General features: G+C 37.4%; 2 protein-coding genes across 2 annotated transcripts in view; one reads left to right on the top strand and one right to left on the bottom strand.

Annotated features, from left to right (window-relative positions):
• Positions 1–4,601, bottom strand: part of tgfbr2l (transforming growth factor beta receptor-like) — a 23,873-nt gene extending 19,272 nt beyond the window's left edge. Inside the window, exon 1 of the mRNA XM_062431694.1 lies at positions 4,500–4,601. Coding sequence (XP_062287678.1) covers positions 4,500–4,554 — 55 coding nt within the window. The 5' untranslated portion in view covers positions 4,555–4,601. The remainder of the gene's footprint in view (positions 1–4,499) is intronic.
• A 3,209-nt stretch (positions 4,602–7,810) lies between these two features.
• Positions 7,811–17,109, top strand: si:dkey-69o16.5 (Alpha-aspartyl dipeptidase-like). The gene is made up of 8 exons (XM_062432423.1): positions 7,811–8,043; positions 8,538–8,626; positions 9,619–9,693; positions 10,779–10,858; positions 12,072–12,245; positions 15,475–15,534; positions 16,054–16,136; positions 16,390–17,109. Exons 1-8 carry the CDS (start codon positions 7,949–7,951, stop codon positions 16,454–16,456), a joined length of 723 nt encoding a protein of 240 aa, XP_062288407.1. The 5' UTR covers positions 7,811–7,948; the 3' UTR covers positions 16,457–17,109.
• The last annotated feature ends 1,614 nt before the right edge of the window (positions 17,110–18,723 follow it).

Genomic DNA, 18,723 nt, shown 5'->3' on the forward strand with positions numbered 1-18,723 from the left:
TCGACACAGACAGCGCTGCTACTGCCAGCCTATCATTCTAAATAGAGTTTAGAATGGCCGTCATATCATTTCATTTTAAATGTAATTTATATTGAGTTTAGACAGAAAAATAGTTGACAAGCACCTGCTTAATTGTGAAAAGTACATAATCATATGTGAAGTGAAAAGGGCTTTCTGTGTCAGCCACTACACTCCTCACACAGAATTGATTGTGTTGATTATTCCATTAGTTAAAGCCCCACTGTCATTGCTTGAAGAAAATCTCTCCAGATGACATGTTGTCCAAATAAGTCACACTCCAACAATGAACTGTCAGGAGGGAAACTGCTGACAACAAATACGGAAAATAACTACACCAAATCTCTATCTGAAAACAAGTAGAACAACTGGCAGGAGTCCTGGTTTGAAATAATATCACAGAAGGTGAGCAGGAAAGAAGCTCCGGGTGTCACTGACTCTCTGCACTGGAGTTACCCAACAGAGAGCCTTCCTGCCCTGGTGTGCATCATGTAGGCTGACCCACAGGGGTGAAACTTATTTTTTTCAGATAATGACATTGAAACAATAGTGAAAGGTGTAATGTTGCTTGTGTAATGTCAATATGACAAAAGATTATTTTCATAGTCTACTTTATCTGAAAACCATGAAAAAATAGGCGAGACCCCCAAAACTCTAGATGATGGTGGGTCATGTGAGCTGTGTTGCTGCTGTAATCTGTTAATATGGAAATGGAAATCAAGAGGTTCCGCGACGCACACATGCTGGTGCAAGCTGTGTGTCCTGGCTCTGACACACTTACATGCAGCTCTAGTCAATCACAATTGCTCTGAGTCTCTATCAGTTTTCTCTTTACTAGGCCATGTACTCTCCACTGGCACTTTGTTCCCAGGATTTCACATCATTTCATTCAATAAAGACGTATTAAAGAGGGATAAAAGCTCTTCAAAATAACAAGCTTGTTAGATTGAGCTCTAATATAACATTAAGTTCACCCAAAAGGCACATTTGTACCATCATCATTTGCAAACCATTCATTTTGTGGAGCAGTTTTCTCCGATATATCATGTTCAATAAATCTGGATGGTGACACACAGCTAATAAGCTACAATGTTAAAACGACCCAATTTTGGACTCTGACTCTCTGTTCCCCCAAAATACTGTGAGGATAACTTGCTATTGGACACAATGGCGCACATTTGCACCTCCATGAGAGAAGCAATTCCATTGATATTAATTGATATCACAGCACAGTTTTGCAGTTTTGAATACTGATCTGACCACGCTTTAAATCTGCAATCATCCAACTTTCCTGCCAATTGTTTCTATTTCACTGGTCAACAACTTGAAGCTCAGTGCTTACATCAGCATGCCCATACATACTTATCTTAGCAATGCATCCAAAGATAGCAATCTGATCCAAGTTGAGTCATGTCATTCTCTGTATGGTATGTGTTTATTATATTCCATACAACACATGTTATTGTGTACTTTTGATCTGGGGCTGTTTCTCAGGGTCCCAATAAAGTGAAATCTTAATGCTAAAGCAGGGCTTCCAACTTTAGGGAAGGCCATTCCTGTCTCAACATGACAAAGTCCCCGTATACAAAGGCAGCTCCATAAACAATATGGTTTCGCCAGGTTTCTGAGGAAGAACTTGACTGACTTACACAGAGCACTGACCGACACCTTTAGGATGAACTGGAGCACTGACTGTGAGCCAGAACTTATCACCCAACATCTGTGTTGGACCTTGCTAATGCTCTTGTAGCAAATCCCTGCAGCCAAGTTCCAACATCTGGTGGAGAGGCTGGAACTAGAATAGTAGAGGTAAGGTGAGTGTGAGCGCTGATCTTTTGGCATGCAGAATCTAGACGGGAAGACAAGCAGCAGAAGTAAATAAATACATAAATACTGATTATGAAAATGGACTTGTAGAAATGTTGTAGTCATTTACTGGAACATTTCTACCATCATACTGCAACTCTTCCTCATTTGGCGGCCATATTCGTGAACATCTGATTGTGTTTTGTAACTGCTGCAGGAGAATCGAAAATTTCATCACTTACTCATTAGTTCATTTTTTCAGTTTGTTACTTTGTTAATTATCTCCTAAGCTAGCTAAAACTGTGTTGTTGGTAACAAATCTCATTATACAGCCTAATGTGTTTCTCATATGTTATTTCTATCATGGGCGTTGTTACATTATTTGAACTTACCACTGTTCATTTGTAGAAATACGTTTTTGTGGCTTTGGCTTGACATTTGTTGACAATGTTGGTCAGTTGGTCCAAACTGAAATAACATCGAGTGCCATGAGATTTGGTAGATTTCCAACTTGCCCATGATTAATGACTTTGGTGACCATCTGACATTACATCTAACACCACCTTGAGGTCAAATTTGTACACTTCTCAAGTAAAATATCTCCACATGTACAGGATGGACTGACACTAAATTGTGTAAAGACAGTCATAGTTCCCAGATGATGTACCCTTAGGACTTTATCCTTTGAATTGTAGTATTATGTCAGTATTCTCGTTAATGTACTAATTGCCCTTTGTCAGATGTAGAGCTTCAAGAGGATTTGCTGATTAATTAGTTTTCAGCATATCTTCTTATAAACCAAGTATTTCACAGGAACTAATGTTAGCATGTTCGGGTTATTTGCCAGTGATGAGGCTCCTGGCTAACTAGCAAGCTAACAGTTAGTTTGGGCTAACTGAGCTGACACTTCTCAAATTCCATACATCACTGATACTGAAGACCACAAACCAAGCCAGGAATCTTGGTGAAGTCATGGACTCAGACCTACATTTTAACACCCAAATTAAAACAAATGAACTTACTGCCATCTTAAAATGGTAATGCTAGTTAAAGATGTATGTGTCAGTGAGACAGAAAAACGGCAATCTTTAGAATGGACTACTAAAATGGTCTTTTCAAAGGTGAAACTGAAAGTGAGCACACATAAAATGGTAAAGTAGTATATACTGTAAGTCAAAGATGGTACAGAAACTGTGTCTGCAAAAGTAAAACATACTAACTGAATATTAATGTATTAATATTAATTGTGGTTTGTTTTGGTTTTGTTCCAACAGGAGGTTAATTATCAACCTTTTGTAGAAATGAATGATTTGTCGGTGTGTGGTGGTTGTAGTGATTGGTCCAGTATATATCTGACCAGAGCATGGATTCTTACTGCTTGCTTACTAAATGTAAGCCTCATGGCAAAACCTGAGCTTGCCAGTGTAACTTCAAGGGATCAGAGATGTTTACACAGTTTTTATACTTCTCAGCTACTACACAGTTGTATTAACGGTATTTCTGCACTCACACACTCTTTTGTCAGGAAATCAAATTCAGGAAACACATTTTTATACAAACTACTTATTCACTCTTCTGACTGACTTTGCTCACAGAAGAAAAAAACAACAGTTGAGCAGTTGAATCACAAAACCAACTGATAAGAATGAATTTCCTGGGAGATTACGCTCTTTGGGTAAATATTTGCAGCTTAATTTAGCTTTTTTTCAAGGCGATGACGGCACAAATGTGGACTCACACCTAAGGGTACAATATATTGTTTGTACAGAGAACTGTTTAAAGATTTTAAAAAAACAAAAACAATAAACAAACATTTTTTTGAGTGGCTTTTTGGGTTACATTAACCAACAACTGTGTTAGTGTGATTTTTAGTGTGTAGGACTAAGCTCCAAGTTAGAGATAATCACAATTCAAGTTTTTTTCCATTTAATAGAAACTTTACACTTCACTACATTTCAGAAATAAGTGTCTTACTTTCACTGGTTTGACAGAAGATTTCTTGTGATCATTTCATAAAATATGATGCAGCTGTTACTAATGTAATTATCTGACTATATAAAGATGCTATTATTTCCACATTAAAGCACTGCTTATATGTTAATGCATCTATAGTAATGATCTAACATAGTAGTATAGCACTGACAGGGGACATTCTGCAAGGTGAGTACTTTTGATATTTGAAGTACAATAAATATTGTTGCTTTTCTTAAGTAACATTTTGAATGCAGGACTTTTACTTGAAGTGAAGTAGGCTATTTTAAACAGTAGCCTAGTATTGCTGCTTTTAGTGAAGTAAAGGATCTTAACTTTTTTCAACAACTGTAAAATAGTCCAGAGTTGGCTCCCTTTGTAAAAAAGTTTAGTTAATCAAACTTCAGAAACAAAAATGATTTTACTCCAGGGCCTGCCACTATCAAACACTCAATGTAGCCTTTTAGCCAGAAAAAGAAAGAAAGAACCTAAAGAAAGAAATTGACGCAGGACTGCCGTGACATCTGGGTCGTCAGATAGTCTTTAGGCTCAACTACTATTTCAACATTTCCACCCTCAGATTTCTCCAAAACAAATCGTCTTCCCCCACTCCATCCCTTCTGTCCGGCCCTCCGAAAATCCGCAAACAGCTCGGAGGAATAGAAAGAAGACTCAGAGAGAACCAGAGAACAGGCAACACTCACAGACAGTCAGAAGGACGACGATCCCGGCCCAAAACGTCCAGCACCGAGCCATCATCTGCGGGCAAAGTCAGCCGGAAAAACACACAGGCGCTCGGTCTGTCGGTCGGTCTTCGGCCACTGGAGCAACGGAGGGACGCTCATGTATGCAGAGAGAGAACTCCAGATGTTTTTCATCCAGATGTGATTTAGCCCCGCCCACAGCTGTTGCCTCTCTGCCAGTGTGTTTCCACTGAGGAGCAGGTCTGATTCCACATGTGTGTTTCTGCTGTCATGGCTGTTACTCAGGGTGACTCTTCAAGCTGGAGTATATGATATTAATTAATTATACTTTGTTACTCTGTCTTGCTCTTACACTGCAGCCACACTTCCTCATCCTCAATTCCTTTTCTTTTGTAAAAGTGAAACATACTGTTTGAAAAACAAGGGACCACAGATGTAAATTAGCTTTAAGTTTAGTCTGGTACACTACATTAAATGGCAAATGTTTAATATTGTACATGATCCTTTTACAAATACATTTTAAAAAATGTAAATTAAATAAATAAACTTAAAGCATAGAGCCAAATATTTGCATATATTTATGTACCATGCTTTTCTATAGCCTAGTAAGTATCCAAGCTGTTATAGCCTAGTTGCAATTAAAGTGTTTTTATTATTAAATGAAATTCTTATTCATCACCTACAGTATACTGTAATATAATACTACAGGGTAGACCTAACTAGCTTGAAACATTAAACAGACAACATGGAAACAGTAGTTTTAGCGTTGGCGATAGTTTACATTACATTACATGAACAACTTAATCGGCAAAGCAACAGTATCAAATGGGCAGTGTAATTTAGTGTTGTTGAAAACAAGAAGAGATCAGTATACTTTTATATTCTATAAAATATACTGTATGTATGATAATATAGTTTAAAACGTAGGCTACTATATTACTGTATATACTGTTTTGTACCATAAAAAACACTCACAACTGACACAAAAATGACCTGAATGAGAAGAGAATGAGAACATATGTACTGGGATGACATGGGACAAACTATACAATCATCATACATTATTTTCACTTCTCATTATTCTTTTTAAATAACCAGTTTGTATTTTATTGTATGTTTTTGCGTTCATATTCTTTATCCATGAATTGTCTTTATATGTATTTGCAACACAGCTGTATTCAGCTACACTGCACACCAATAAAGCAAAGTCAAATTGAAATAGAGAGAGAGATGGTGACCAGTAACAGGCTTATTCCAGCTCATTAGTCAGATTATGATGAAAGCACAGTGATATGGGGGATCAGTGAGCTGAAGACAAAAGCTTCACACAGCCACACACAATGATACATTAGAACTGTTTGTTTCTATTTTTATCTTTTATTTCTCTTTCTATTTTGCATTTGTCCTCATGGTCTTATGATTCAACCAAAGTCCATTTTATATTTTACTATAAGCTCCACCATCCAATCAAACCTTTAATCACCATCACCAAATGATCAGCCTATGCAGAGGTGGAAAGTTATACATTTACTGACCATAACCAGTATTATGATATTAACAATGGATCACATGACTATGTGAACTATAAAAGAGCTTCCTCTAGCTCATTGTTCTGATTTCAATGTTTTGGTTCAGTTTTGTTGCTTTCATGGTGTCATTTGCAGCCACAGCAGCAGGCATCAAACTGCTCTAAAAACACTCTGGACACTACCTGCTCAGCATGGTGCATATAGTGGAGCATTTAGCAGCTAAGTAACAGGAGTTGGTGAGGTTACCAGCTTGTCATCCACTGTATTTCAGAGGGAATGCTGGTTGCTCCTCGATGTGACAGCTGTAAACTTACTTGTACTTGTAGATTCACCTTTTATATTCAAAGCTCACCATGACCTAATGGAATATGATGCATTGTTATTTATGAATTACCTGATGGTTCAAAATCAACTTTGGACTAAATGACAGAGAGGTCAGTGATACTCTCCTACCAGATACTGTTAGTGATGCTCACACAGTTTGATTTGAGTAGTGTGCTGCTGCTGGCTGCTGGTCACATGCTGTAACTTCACTCAGATGACTGGACTCTAAACTGAAACAACATTAGTTTTTCTTTATTGTTAAAATCCTCTTTTAGAAAATAATATACAGTTATAGCACCAAAACAAGGTGTCAAACCCTGCAGCTACGTGTTAAATGTAAAAGGAAAATAAATTACAATGAACATTATTGGGGTCTTATAAAATCAAAACTACACAAATATCTAACTTAAAGCCATGGGCAGCGTTGGGGAAGCTACTTTGCAAGCATAGCTTGTAAAACTACATGTAGTTCAGCCTGACAGTAGTTTGAACAAACTACATTTCTACCCCTGGAGAAATGTAGTTTGTAAAACTACAGCTAAAAAAAGAAGCTTTAGCATCTACTGATACTCATTATACTCATTTAACTGAGCGTGTAAATCAACATGTGGTGTATATGAAACTAAATATAATAGCCTACAAAAAATTCACATGCAGAATTATGCCTCTCAACTCAGTTTGATTTTTTTAAAGAAAAAAAGCTGTCATATGTTGGGTAATATAAAGAGAAAATTAAAATCCTACCCCAATACCCACATGTAAATCAGAAATGTAAATCAGTCAACATAAAATGTAATAAATAATACAAAGAGGCAGATATATTCTAGATCGGTGAGTCTTGAACAACAATGTTGGCATGTCATGACATATATGAATATATTATATTATATAGGTCTTTTTTAAATAAAACATATTTCATGTTATTGGCCAAAATTATAGTTTGTAAATTGAGTTTAACTACAAAAAATGACCCAAAAAGTAGTTGAAATACTTGACCCAGCACAAAATATGAATGTAGTTTAACTGCCAGCAAGTTACAGCTAAATGTAGTTAAGCTATGTAGTTCAACTACATGTAGTTTAAGTCTCCCTAACACTGGCCATGGGTTTAGTTGGAGTGAAGTACTGACTATATATATTAATATTCAGTTAGTCATTTTTTGTCATAAAAATGAAAACAAGTTTCAAAGAGTGAGTCTGTAAAATCTGCCTTCATTTCATTTGCTCTGATTATTTTCTTTTTCTCCTTTATTGCCCTGTTCTTTCTAAACTGTTCATCATTTATTTGTATTGATTTAAATACAGTCAGAATAGAAACACCACTGACAGAAACTATGATTATCCAATGTTTTTCTTCATTTCGTTTTACAGTTGTGTTGTTGACTTTTAATCTGAAATCATTTGAACGGAAGTATTTGTGTTACTAGCGGAAAGAAGACAAAACGTCACCGGTGTGCTATCAGCTGATTACAGAAGGACCTGAGGACTGTACAGCAGGCTGTCTCTGCCTCTCCTGCTGAACTCAGTCATTCTGTCAGTTTGTGTGTAAGTGTGTGCGTGCGTGTGCGTGCGTGTGTGTGTGCGTGTGTGTCCAGAGATGAAGAGGAGACTCTTGCTGGTGTCTAACTCCACCCTGCACGGCAGCAGGTACCTGGAACACTGTCAGCAGCACATCTCTCACTTCTTCGGAAAGTAAGTGTGTACATTTGTAAGTGTGGTGTGACAGCTTCCATTCACTGACTGGAGTACAAAGTTTACACAGAGCAGGAGTCAGGAAGAGCTTCCGTTATCAGCTGCACTGCAAACTTGTGCAATCGTACATGTCTATATTACAAGCCACATTTATAACGGAAGTTTAATTAATCAAACAATTCTTTAAAAAAATTCTTAATATGTTTAACTTCATGCTGTAATCCAAGGTTAATAGAATCATTATCTTATTAAATATGATCAACATGAGCTCATAATGTTGGCTTGTATTTAGTCTAGTAATACATTTAAATGTTTGGTGTGGAGAGACTTGACATGTAAGTGTGAATGGAACAGTCCCATTCACTGCTGAAACAGAGATTTCATTTCATTAGATCAGCAGTCATACAGGTACAACTGCCTTTGGTGACTATTCTGTTCAGTCTCTATATTTCTATACTGTTGTATTGATGCACTTTGTTTTCGTTGTGTTTCAGAGATGTAAAGAGGGTCCTGTTTGTTCCTTATGCTCTCCATGATAGAGACGCCTACACCAAGACCGCTAGGGACAAGTTTAAGACTCTTGGTAAGTGTGTGTGTGTGTGTGTGTGTGTGTGTGTGTGTGTGTGTGTGTGTGTGTGTGTGTGTGTGTGTGTGTGTGTGTGTGTGTGTCAGGTACAGGGACCAGGACCTAATCAGAACAGATGACATATTCTCTTCATAACTGCTAGATATCCCTACTGTATAACATATTAATACATTTAATGTCATTACTATGATTGTAAGTAAGAATGGAGAATGTTTGTCACACTCCTGTCCAGGAACTTCTATATAGAATCTGTCTGTAGATTTAGTATAGTAAATATCAAGTATTGTATTGTACTGAATATTTAGTTTGTCTGTGTAAGTTCAGTATATTTACTCTCATGGAGCACTTTATTAGGAAGAGCTATTCATTCTAAAGCAATCCATACAACAGTTCTCCCATCAATTCTACTTTTACATTTTATATCTCTACTAAAATAACAGTTTTCTAATATTTTGTCCACCTCATTAACAACATGAGGGTTTTAAAATATTACAAACACTTTTCAATATAATGCACTCCAGTAGCTACACCACCAACAACCACTATGACCTCAATAATAAACAAAGTAGAACTATCATGTTTATGATAATGTCAACAAAAACGAGAAATGTATAAACTGCACAAGTAGAATTTATGGTAGAGCTGTTGTAGTGAATTGAATTAGATGTCACATGTGTTCCTAATGTGTTCCTATGTCCTTTCTATATTTTCATGTATATACTTGTGTGTGTTGTTTATTAGACACACATTTATTCCAATACAACATCCCTGCTATAAATCATTTTGATTATACTGAACGGCTTTTCCACTAAAGTTTTTGGGGGTTTTTTGTATTCAAGCTTCCCTCATTACATTACAATTCAACAGTAACTAAACCTTCAACAAAAACATTAATATCTGCCTAAATGTCAGACCTAGTGGTATTCAATTAATACAGGTAAACTGGTGTTTATTCCATGCAGAGCCTTTGTTGTGTTTTGCCCCTGCAGGTTACGAGGTGGAAAGCATCCACGAGGCTTCAGACCCCGTTGACGCCGTCCGGAGAGCTGAAGGCATTTTTATAGGTGAGGAAATGCTGCCCCCCCCCCCCAATAGGGTAGGGTGGGGTGGGGTAACTTTATTGATCCCCTTAGGGGTAAATTGACACAACAGTATTCTTGAAAAGTAAAAAAAAAAAAAAAAATACAATAAAACAAAATCCAAATACTTTATACATTAAACCATAAATATAACAATCCATTAGTGGGAGTGGGAGCTACTGGGAGCTGTGGTGTTGTAGTTGTACATTTAAATTAAAAACTATCCCAGAAAAATAACATTTCAAATAAATCACTCATTAATTATTAATTAACAGATATCATTTTAACTCTAATAATAGTGAGGCAAAGAAAAAGACTTGTATCCATTTAGGCAGGCCCAGCTGTCTGAGTCTCAGCAGACATGAGATAATCTTAGCCTTCTTTAAATGTTGCATGTGTACCTTTCTCCTTACATTTTAAGCAAGGTGAATTGTTACACTTTTTTTTTTTTTTAAAGAAAAAAAGTAGCTCAGGGACGGGAGCCGCTCCCATCGTTCATGTAAAGGAGCCGACTCTGTTTGGACTGACACATGACTACAAGTACAAAATGTGCTAAGGAATAATTATAGTCCTTATTCATATTTGATGTGAGGCATATGTAAATCCCACTTTGCCTAAAAAAATGATGAGACTTCAATAATCACTCAATCACTCATATTTAATCTTTGACATCTTTCCTCGTGTCTTCAGTGGGACTTAAACAGCAGGAAAGTACACAAGGGTAGGCAATGCTTGTATTTAAGGGGAATGAGATAAATCCTTTGCTTCCTTCCACTTGTTTTTCTTTTTCTCACTTTCCTTTCCCCATTTCTCATTATTCCTCTGTCCTTTCCTCCCCATTCTTTCTTGCTGCCTTTCCTCCGCCAATTGGTCCCTTACATTCTTCCACCATTCCACCTCATCCTCTCTCTACATTCCTTTCATCCTTCCCACCTCTCTTTTCTCCTGTCATTTCTTCACTGTTCACATCAGCATGTTTTCTCAGTTGAAGTGCTTCAGATTTTCTTTTTCAGTGTCACAGTGGACTGTAGGCATCAGTCTAGATATTCATGAGAATGTATGTTTTATAGGAGGAGGAAACACTTTCCGGCTGCTGAAGAGTCTCTATGACAACAAGGTGGTGACAGAGATAAGGAGGAGGGTTCTTGAGGTGACACACACACACACACACACACACACACACACACACACACACACACACACACACACACACACACACACACACACACACACACACACACACACACACACACATATACATACTGTGTTACACACATCTGATTATTTATATAGCTTTTTTTTAATACAAAACTTAGAAAGTGCTTGGACAGACAAAGCAAAAGCAGTACAATACAAAGCAAGACACACAGCACAGAGAGCTACTGCTAAGGAGATGATGAAAATATAATATAAAAGTAAATATAATAAAACAAAATGAGATAATAAAATGAGATAAAGTAAAATAAAATAAAATAAAAGACTAACAATAAACAAACGACATCACATAAAAGCTTGTCTGTTTTGAGAAGTGATTTAGAAGAAGTTATTGATTGTGCGAGCCCTATTTCCTCAGGCAGGTCGTTCCAAAGTACAAAACCGCGGTCCCCTCTAGATTTACACCTCAACTTGGGAACACCTGAGGATCTAAGACTGCGGGCCGGCTCATATGGAGTCAACATATCTGATATGTAGCTTGGAGCTTTAAAAGTGATCAGCAATATCTTGAAATCTATTCTAAAATGAACAGGGAGCCAGAGGAGAGAAGCCAGGATTGAGGTGATGTGATGTCATCTGTTAAAACCAGTAAGAATCCGAGCTGCTGTGTTCACAACTAGTTGGAGGCAGGAGAATGACATTCTAATCAGCCCCAGCTATAATTTGTGTTTACTACTTTGTAGCAAATGTTGGCATGCTAACATGCTAAGCTAAGATGGTGAACATGGTAATTGTTATACTGTACCTGCTAAACCTCAGCATTGTTAGCATTGTATTAGCATTTAGCTCAAATTACAACTGGGCCTGATTCCAGCCTCACAGAGCTTCTAACATGACTGCAGTCTCACCAATTCATATTTTCTGTCCACGTGGTCATGAGGGTTCATGTGATGTCAATTTCATCATCTGTCTGTCCATGTTTGTGTTCAGCCCAACATTTGAGACTGTTTGCATACTGTAGCAAGCACCCCAACTGAATACTGATGTTTTCTAGTTCTCCACTGCATTCATTTCTTCTGTACTTCTTTTCTTTCCTTTCCATTCTTCTGTCTTTCCTTCCTATCCTCTGTCATCCTTCACTTGTCCTGTCTTGACATCATGTCTCCCTTAATTTATCCCCCATCCACCCACCCGCCCCCCCGCCACAGGACGGTGTCCCCTACATGGGCTCCAGTGCCGGGACCAACGTCGCCACCCTCAGCATCAACACCACCAACGACATGCCGATTGTCTACCCTCCATCCTTCTCTGCCATTGGCCTGGTTCCCTTCAACATCAACCCCCATTATCTGGACACAGACCCCAACAGCCGCCACATGGGGGTAAGTCAGCAAACTTCAGCATGTATTTAACGTGAAGACAGGGGTGAGGTGAGGGAGTCACATAACTATTAAACTAGTTTCATTTAATTTATGGCCAAATAGCAGCAACATACTGACATTCCCATCAGCCTCAGTAGTACAAACCCAGCCCCTGTACTGTTCAGGCGAGGGGTTCAGCATTTTTTTATTACACTCGTTTGTCCTTTGTACCAAATGAACCTGCCTCTCTACTGTGTTATGGCCTCAATTGCCTCAATGATTAACATCTTTAATAAAGTATGGATGATATTTCTGCTGACCTTTGATCTCTGTGGATCCAGTACAGAGATCAGTCCAGATGAAGATTGGACTCGGGTAAACTGCTAGCCTAGCTCCATCATAGTAAAAAGATACAAAGTCCAATGACTTTGATTCATCTTGTCTTATCTTGTCGCATCTTATCTTCACAAATGTGCAACTTTACAATGGAGGTCTTTGTTCAGATGACTGATGAGAATTATGCAACCTCCTTTACGTGCGCTGATACTTCTGCTCTCACTGACTGGTGGACTGCTTATCATATCTGCCCCCCCAGGGTTTATCACTTACCAACCTCACAGTCCTTGATCTCTGCCCTCACGTTAAATAAGGACTTGGTATATGATACATGATGACATTTTACATGTAATGTCGACAGTTGTGAAGTTTAACAATTTTAATTTAAAGATGAAGAACTCTCTGCTCACCTGAGTACTGATGGCTCCAGCACACTGTCTGGCTCATTGATACAGTCCCTCAGACCTTCATCAGCAATATCACCGGAGGACTTGAAAGATCATTGGCTAATTGATGAGCACCTGGGTTAATACTAAGGATGTACAACACCTATCAGCCAATACAATGGGGATTAGAAGGAATAGAAAAATATCAAAATTGAATGACAATACAAAGACTTGATGTCACTTGATCAATAAATATCAGGGTGCAAGCTAGAAATACAACATTAATCATTAGGACACTTCCACATAATCTTACAGTCTCCATGATAAATGTGATTTTAATTTCAAATATCTCTCGTGCTCAAATGTGCTACATACTTAGTTGTCCTGTGAGGACTGGGGGGAGAGATAAGAATTACAGAAGTGTTTCAAAGAAGTGAAAAGCTTGACCTGAATGAGCCTAACAAACTGAACCAGGATTCAAATGTTTCATAAAATCAATTTAGAGCTGATGATAAGATATGAACCACAAAGCATTATCCATTCATAATAAAGATACTGATGTTCTGAGCTGCACATAGAAAACGTGCAAGATGAAGAATAAAAAATTGACAGAAAAATTAAGAAAATAACAGCAATAAACAAAGCAAAAGACAACTTTTGATAGACTCAGTTATAAGTAGAGATGTGCTCCTGCTGGCTCAGTTTGTTACAGCAGTAATCATGTCATCATAGGTTCTAGTCCAGTGTGTGTAGAAGAATTGTAACATGTAGATGTATATGTAACATGCCATCAAACCACTGTAATGTATCAACACCCAGGTCATTTATTATATAGCAGAAACAATGACGGTTTTAAAAGTGTCTATTTCTTAAATTTTATTGAATTGACATTTAAACATATATTTATTTATTTTTACGCCTCACTTTATTGTAAACTCAGGACTTTTGTCCATGTCAAGATCCTGTAGGAATGATGACTCTTTATTTCCAGTGATCTGGTTGGTTAGTTCAGCTGTTCAGCACAAGTCGCCATGGTGATGTACCCTGGTAAGAAGTGAACCACCATTGTAGGACTGAAGCCCAGAGTTAAACCTGAAGTCAAATCCTAACCACAAATCCCGCTTCATAGTGCAGGACTAGGCTTGTATAGAAGGATGTGTTTCCATGGTAACTTAACTGTTTAACATCCTAATGAAGCAGAATTTCATTGAATGAACCTGGTTCATGATGTGTCTTCACACATCTCTGCCTTTAGTCTTGGAGTCCACAAACTAGATGTCTAGTTGTTCACATAAACACTTAACACTAAATTAAACTTGGCTGTTGGGTAAAGCCTCTGTAGAGAATTACAAGTAGTCCAGCTGTTTCCATTTGTGTCATCACAAGGGTGAAGTCTGACTGTGGAAGTTACGCAACTTGTGAAGCTGTGAAGACTGCAGTGGTTAACATAATAAAAGCAATGTCAGCAAACACATTGGAGGTTTTATTTGACAGAGTAGTTAGAATCCCTGCATATGTTGTGAGTGAGTGGAGACCTTTGCATAGACAGCTGTCCTCTAATCCCCAGATGCTTTATTGACTCTGATTTCATAGTGTGTTTATCTCTGTGCATTACATTTTGACTTGTCATAAATAAATCACAAGTCAATATTCAGTAAGTCATGACGGTGCGCAGTGAGCCAGCATGCTCAAACCAGGACCCTGAAACTGAAGCAGCTACAGTATATAGCACCTTTAATACATGCTGGTGTAAGTGCTTTACAGTTAGCTGATAATAAGTCAGAAGTGACAACATAAAGAAAAGGAATAAAAAACAAAAAGTGAGGCCAATGCACGCAAGATGAAATAAGAATGATAAAAATGTTGAGAACATTTCAATGAAATAAGTAAAAATAGGTAAATAAATAAAATGATTAAATAAATAAATGGAATAAGAGAGGAGAGAGAAAGGGTTTATTAAAACTAGGTTCAAATAGATGAAGAAGAAAAGTCAAATAAAAGATGAAGTTAAATAAAAGCTGGACTTTAACTAGGTTAAAATAAAATGATAAAATCATGTAAAAGAGTAGAAAAATAAAAAGAGGGAAAAAAAGTAAAACATCAAAACAAATATAATAAAATAACGCTCACTTAACATTTGGATTATTTCACCATGTGTATTGACAAGAACATGTAATGACCTTAAAAATACCCATAACATTATACATTATATAGTATATATTACCACTTTATGACAGTAATGTATGTAAAAGTCTAGTTCATGTCCTCTACTGTCACAATGCATGTGTCACATTCTCTAAATCTCTGTTAAACTGAATGTACCACTCATATAGAGGAAGCTGTTGAGTGTTGGTTATTTAGGGAGCTTTGAATGACTGAACACAGCAGGGATTTTGGACACGGCCTCAGTGTCATTCATCATGATATACAGTATATAGTTTTCTGAATTATCATCCCAATTCTTAACACTGTACTGTTTGTGCAACACACACAATCTGTTTATATTTTGTCATGATGTTCTTGTGCAGGAGACCAGAGAGCAGAGGATCACCCAGTTCCATGAAGAACCTGATACTCCATGTGTTCTGGTGAGAGAGAGAGAGAGAGAGAGAGAGAGAGAGAGAGAGAGAGAGAGAGAGAGAGAGAGAGAGAGACAGAGAGAGAGAGACAGAGAGAGAGAGACAGAGAGAGAGAGACAGAGAGAGAGAGACAGAGAGAGAGAGACAGAGAGAGAGAGACAGAGAGAGAGAAATGACATTCGTGAAATATTATTTATAGGCTGTACATGTGAATACGTGATTACTGGTTTTGTATGAATATGGCCAAGAAAAGAAAAGCTGATAAGTTTGGTGTCAGAAGACAGTGGTTGCCTCAGTTTAGAGTATATATTTGTCTGCTTATAGAAAGTGAAGAGAAAAGTTTGGTGGTAAGACAAAGAAATAGCTGATTATGTACCAGAATCCCTCTGATTAATAAACCACTCAGAGGTTTGTGTTGCTGTTTCTAAAATCTTTAACTTTAAAAAACAAATAAAAAAATTCATTCATCTTCTGAGATCATTTACTCTGTCAATATATCATTTTTACTGTCATTTTGTGCATTTTTAGGGTTTGAGGGAGGGATCCCTGTTGCTGGTGGAGGGAAACAAAGCCACACTACTGGGAACCACTAACGCCAGGCTCTTTACCAGGTACACACACACACACACACACACACACACACACACACACACACACACACACACACAATTAGACCTTAAAGCACATCACTAATCAACAGTTGCCACCATTATGTGTTTCATTGTTGTGTGTGTGTGTGTGTGTGTGTGTGTGTGTGTGTGTGTGTGTGTGTGTGTGTGTGTGTGTGTGTGTGTGTGTGTGTGTGTGTGTGTGTGTGTGTGTGTGTGTGTGTGTGTGTGTGTGTGTGTGTGTGTGTATTTGTAGGGGACAGTCCACGGTGGAGTACAACCCTGGTTGTGACCTCAGCTTCCTGCTGACAGATGCACATTAACCAGTCAGAGGGAAGCCAGATGTGGAGCTCACTTCCTGTCTAGTCTTCATTCATCATTTCTTTGATCCGTCCTTCTGAAAAACAAAGCATGTTCTATCTAAGGCAAATTGGCTTCAATACAAAACTTTCTTTTACAAATTTAAACCATCATGAATTTAACAATCGTCAAAGCATACAAAAAACTACAACTTCCATGTAATTGATCAGTGCTGCAGCATGGGTACTTCTGTCATCATAACTTGGTTTAACAAACACTTTTATCTAAGCTTTTTAGCTGATTGGTGGGCTATCTATAGATTTCATTACAGTCATTCCTAAGCAAACCACAGACATACAACTCATGGGAAATAGTGTTCGCTACAGGACACTAAAAACAGAAATACTGAATTAATAATGATATTAGAATAGTTTTATTTTTGAAAAATGACTATCCTTATTTAAACACATGGAGTGTACATGAAGTGCACAGCATGCAATTGGGTTAGGCTGTGATTCAAAACTGCATTTCTACTTATTTGCATAATTACAAATGTTGACGTTGTTTTAAATCATGTATCTATACATTTCTGGTTGCACCTTGGCTCTATATTTCTAGATGACAATACTCAGATGATTTTTTTGTGGTCAAAAGAAATAAATACTTTAAAGAAGCATTCATTGTGTCTCTGTGAAGTGTGTGTGTGTGTGTGTGTGTGTGTGTGTGTGTGTGTGTGTGTGTGTGTGTGTGTGTGTGTGTGTGTGTGTGTGTGTGTGTGTGTGTGTGTGAGAATGTTTGAACTATCAGATGATCTTCATTGCTTAAACATTATCAACTTTATTAATGTAATGATAAGTGAACAATAACCCCACAAAAAGTAAAAGCAAATATATTTGACATTAGTAACTTGTGTGGGTGAAGGTATAATGGATTTGATATGACTTAAATTATACCTCATCATTTTGATAAGATGCATTTTTTATATAACTTTTATAACTTATTTTTAAATGACTAAATTCAATGTATCATCTTGTAAGGAGAATTGTTGTATGAGCACAGACAGGTGAGCTCTGGCATCAGTGAAATGTCTGGTTGTAACATTTCTGTTTGGAAAGTCACAAATCTTATTTTTTTTTAATTAAATGTTATAGTGCAATACAACAAAACATACAACAGACCATAAGACACAGCACAGGACAGCAGGGAGAACAACACTTTAACAGGACCGAAACAAGACGGGAAAAATACAGTAAGTCCTTTGTGGAGAGAGAAAGCACAGAAATAAGACAAGAATAAAGCATGGAAGAAGAAAATAAATTAGAAATAAATAAATAAATACAAATAATTAAAAAAAAAATATATATATATATATATATATATATATATATACATGCAATGTCATATAAAATGTGTCGAAATATAATAGTAATATAAAGAGTATACATATATATACATATACACACATATATATGTATATATATATGTATACACATATATATATATGTATATACATATATACATGCCCATGTACACACATATACCCCTAAGAAAAAATTAATTTTAAAAAACAAAAAAAACCACATACACATACATAATATAACAATAATAACCACAATCAAATGGTTGTGTTTATTTATTATTTATATTTATATTGGTAAGATGAGAAGGACCCAACCAGAGAGCCCGGGATGTATGCAGGGCCCCCCAGCTCTGGCCCCCGAGGAAGTCAGTCCGGACCCCCAGCAGGACGCAGACAGACCTGATCGGCGAAGCCCACGCCCCATTATTTAATTTTATTTTTCATTAATCAATTATATTATTTTACTTTTTGCTTTATTTTCTTCTTTCTTTATTCTTTTTTTCTCTTTTCTTTTCCTCTTTGGTTGGAGGGATCTCTAGTAGTGAGCCGTGCCCAGGCCCTCAGGAGGGCACTGGTTCACCACATTGCCTCATCCTATTTTGGGCCACCCCCAGACCATCCAGGAGGGGATCAGCCCAACTAGGAGCGATACTCCCAATCTCCCAAAAGTTTCCTATTGTTTATTTATTATTTATATTTTTCCTTCCCATCCAAAGAGAGAGGGGTACGCCCCCAGCCACCCCACAGGGGCCCTGGCCATGCCCCCAGGCCGCCGGGCGAGGAGCCACGCCCCCATCCCAAGCCCCCACAGCCCGGTCCCGCACCCTATGACCATTTTAGTTTCTATTCATCCCATTATATGTCACTTTACTAATAAATATTATCAATATATTATGTATGTATATATGCAACAGAACGTCATCATATATA

Source organism: Scomber scombrus, chromosome 13 (genome assembly GCF_963691925.1).
Source record: "Scomber scombrus chromosome 13, fScoSco1.1, whole genome shotgun sequence".
NCBI lineage: Eukaryota > Metazoa > Chordata > Actinopteri > Scombriformes > Scombridae > Scomber > Scomber scombrus.

Bases quoted from the DNA above. Each gene is read 5' to 3' on its own strand.
- si:dkey-69o16.5 (XM_062432423.1), top strand. From the start codon at position 7,949: ATGAAGAGGAGACTCTTGCTGGTGTCTAACTCCACCCTGCACGGCAGC. The intron at 10,859-12,071 runs GTGACACACACA...CCCCCGCCACAG, and splicing joins TAAGGAGGAGGGTTCTTGAG to GACGGTGTCCCCTACATGGG. The intron at 15,535-16,053 runs GTGAGAGAGAGA...GTGCATTTTTAG, and splicing joins CTGATACTCCATGTGTTCTG to GGTTTGAGGGAGGGATCCCT.